The sequence below is a fragment of the Limanda limanda genome, chromosome 8 (genome assembly GCF_963576545.1).
Source record: "Limanda limanda chromosome 8, fLimLim1.1, whole genome shotgun sequence".
Lineage (NCBI taxonomy): Eukaryota > Metazoa > Chordata > Actinopteri > Pleuronectiformes > Pleuronectidae > Limanda > Limanda limanda.
In genome coordinates, this window is record NC_083643.1 from 15,461,245 (window position 1) to 15,464,785 (window position 3,541).

The 3,541-nt window shown below is 47.8% G+C and overlaps 1 protein-coding gene across 1 annotated transcript; it reads right to left on the bottom strand.

Annotated features, from left to right (window-relative positions):
- Positions 1-233: 233 nt before the first annotated feature.
- On the bottom strand, positions 234-1,175 carry foxb1a (forkhead box B1a). Its single transcript, XM_061077160.1, has one exon. The coding sequence runs from the start codon at positions 1,173-1,175 to the stop codon at positions 234-236; it is 942 nt and encodes a 313-aa protein (XP_060933143.1).
- Between the last annotated feature and the right edge of the window lie 2,366 nt (positions 1,176-3,541).

The window sequence follows — 3,541 nt, forward strand, 5'->3', positions numbered from 1 at the left end:
AATCATCAAATAATTTATATTTTCAAGAGCAAATACTTCGCTGTGCGATTCTGTGCTGGACGTCGTATGACACAAGTTTTAAAGCGCACATTCAACACATACACAAATAAATCAATATGCAACTGCAACTCGCCTTGATAGTTTCCGACGACAGAAAATATAAACTTTGGGTTTGGTGCGAGGGGCCCGGGAGCCGGCCGGCAGTTCGCTCAGTGTCCGGGGGGCTCCTGCGGTCAGTGCACGGCCACAGACTGCAGCGTGGACGGGCTCGTCAGGGTCTCGCTGGGGGTCGCCGGGCTGCTCTGGCTCGTCGCGGTCTGTGGAGACGTCGGGCTCAGAGATTGCGGAGAGTTTGATAGAAACGCGGGGATGTGTGGAGGGAGCACCGAGAAGCCGGCCATGCTGGTCGGGGTGGGCTTGATTGGCATCGGGATGGCCGGTAGCGACTGTCCCCCGTGACACAGGGACTTGATGGGCATGCCGTAGGCGGTGTAGTCGCCGCCCGCCATGGAGATCGGGGCCGACGTGTCAATCATGCTGGTGTTGTACATGTGGGGCCAGGCCGTCGTCAGCTGGTTGTGCAGCGGGTACCCGGCGGACATGGACTGCATGGTGGAGAACGCCAGGCTCCCCGGGACCTTGTACTCTCTGGCGATGATGTTCTCGATGGCGAACGGGTGTTTGAAAGTTGACGTCTGGGACACTCCGAGGTTGTAGGTTGACATCTGGGGCAGGTGCGTGCCCGTGGCTGCCAGGGCGCTGAGCCGCAGCTTGGCTTGCTGCTGGAGGTAGTGGGCAGCCTCCGACTGCTTACTGGGGGCCAGGTGGTCGGACACACCCAGCAGTTTGAACCTTTTGCGGCGTCTCAAGAAACTTCCATTCTCAAACATGTCCCCGCAGCTGGGGTGCAGAGCCCAGAAACTTCCCTTACCTGGCTGGTCAGGGCGCCGGGGGATTTTGATGAAGCAGTCGTTAAAGGACAGGTTGTGTCTGAGGGAGTTCTGCCACCGCTGGGTGTTTTCCCTGTAGTAAGGGAATCTATCCATGATGAACTTGTAAATTTCACTGAGTGGCAGCATTTTCTCCGAGCAGCTCTGGATCGCCATGGCGGTGAGGGAGATGTAGGAGTACGGTGGCTTCTGGTCGCTGTACGTGTTTCTCCCAGGACGAGGCATCCTCGATGATTTTTTTAAGAAAAGCAATAAAAAAAAGTAGTCTCCCTTAATTCCTTGGTGAAAGCTGGACGCTCTTCGTGAAAACAGCCAGTGGAGAAAGTTTCGGTTCAGGCAAAGCCGGAGCTGCGTCGTGCGTAAAGCAGCAGCCAAGTTGTGCGCCTCGGCTGTGTGCAGGCGGGCGGATGCTGCACATTTATGGAGTGACGGCTGCTGTAAGTCTTTCTTGCAAAGTAAGTCAGCTTGTCCCGCTAGCAGAGTTGAATAGACTTCATTTGGCGTCCTTGATAAGACGAGCTAAGTGGATGCCTCCATGGCCTTCCTCTAACCATCTGATAGTTTTATGTAGTGACATGAGCAGAAAAGACCCCTGTAGGGGCGCTCCATTAATGTGCCACCTCTTTGCTATCACATGACAATTGCCATGGGAGGAGGGGGCTGGGAGGAAGGCATAATCTGGTTTCATTTACACCTATTTACATGGACACCTTGGGCCAATGGAAATAATTTCCATTTGAAGACAGAAAAAGGGGTGAAAAGGCTCGGCAGCCGGAATTGAACTGCGATGGCACTGAGTGTGTGAAGGTATGCGCTAACACTTCTTCAGCGGACTTTGCAGCTCCTCTTAAAATATGGGATGTGGGTGAAGGTGGATATTTTTCTGCGTATTGTACTCTTCTTATATTCTGTAACTGTAATTGTGTATTTGTTTCCAATGTTTGCTGCAGCTGAGAAGGATGTTTATGTTTTTTTATCTAGATATTGATTTATTAAAATATCATTTTTTTGCGCAGTTGTGTGTGTGATGAGTGCAGTTTTACAAAAAGCGTTTTATTGTGAGTTTCACGCAGTTTTGTTTTTATGATGTGGGCTTGAATGAAAAATGCTAAGATGCTGAAAAGATGCATTCTAATCTTATTAATGAAATGCACAGGCCAAATAAAATAAATTGCCCTGAGCAAGTTTGTTGATGAGCCCACTATTAGTTTTTCTCAGCTAATTTTGCCCAGAGCTCAGCGAATGAAGTAGACGATATGGAAAGAAGAAGAGAAAAAAAATCAACACAATACAAACAATGCTGTTCAAACTGAAACTTCATGAGGCAATCAGGTCTATTGTGTTTATGTAAAGAACATTCAAAAGTACTTCAGAAATGCAAATAAACCCTTGAGGACGGGGTGGTGAAAACTGTATAAAATATCCATAAGTCAATTATATGAATGTGAAGCCTATTTTGAGCTATTGCCATTCAAGCTTTTGGCCAGGGCCACCTTTCCGCTTGGAGGGTTCGCAATGCCCGGACCACACACGCACACGCAGATTTGCTCATAATTTATGCTAATTTCTCCCCATAAATCCACAATGCGCCCCATCACCAGTCTGACGGATTACGAAAGGAATCGCATCGCGGGGGACACCGAGCTATTTTCACCCAGAAACAAGGAGCGGGATGAGGAAGAGCTGAAGGAGGACTGCTCGGAATCCAAAACCCTGAGTCAAAACAAAAAAAAGGAAGGAAAGAAAACTATCTGATAATAGTAAATGTGCATATGCCAAGATTTTACATAGTATGGCACTTTAAATGTTATAATAAAAATAGGGAAAAGTCACACTAAAAAAAAATTCCAGGGATCAGTTTCATTTTGTTTTCCTGCTGAGTGGCTTTTAACACCTGTCATTTCCCATTAATGTTGCGCTGAAAAGGTTTTGGCCCAGTCGACCCATCTCGAACACCGGCGGATAATGACAACACACTGCCAAGTGCCAAACGTCTTCTGACACCCTGCCCATCCGTGCAGCCATTCATTTCAAACTAAACGCATTATATCAGCGGCTCTCACTCAGATTAGTATGTCCGCGCGTAAAGCAGGCATGGAGCAGGCAGCGGTGGTAAAATTGCAGCTTTAAATATTTTATTGAGGCATGCACAAATCATTTGAATGTCGTTAGACTGTTATGCTTTTTAGTTTTAAAACTTCTCCTCGAAATGTCAACTCTTTGACGCTTTTTATTTCTCCACGTTGGCCTCTCTTCTTTTTTTACGCCACCGTGCGTCATGCAAGTTAACCTGCAGCCCTGGCGTTAACCAGCCGAGCCCCAGAGGAGAAGAGTTTTTCTTCTCTCACACACTGACAGTGTGGCTTTTTGAGCTCCAGGGTTATGGGATATTGGTCGGCCTTTTGTCCCTGTCGAATGCACACACTGAAAATACCACCATGACTCTGAATCTGAATAGGGAGTGGGGGGGCTTCTCTTTTTTCTGTAGCTGCTCCCAAACTCCTGAGTTCAAGCAGCAGTAGATCAAGTCTGCACTATGTTTGGTCATTTGTAGAAACCCGAACAAAGGTTGGGATAAGCCAAATTGCATT

What these genes read in the sequence shown, in the direction of transcription:
- foxb1a (XM_061077160.1), bottom strand. Translation starts at nt 1,175, where the DNA reads ATGCCTCGTCCTGGGAGAAACACGTACAGCGACCAGAAGCCACCGTAC.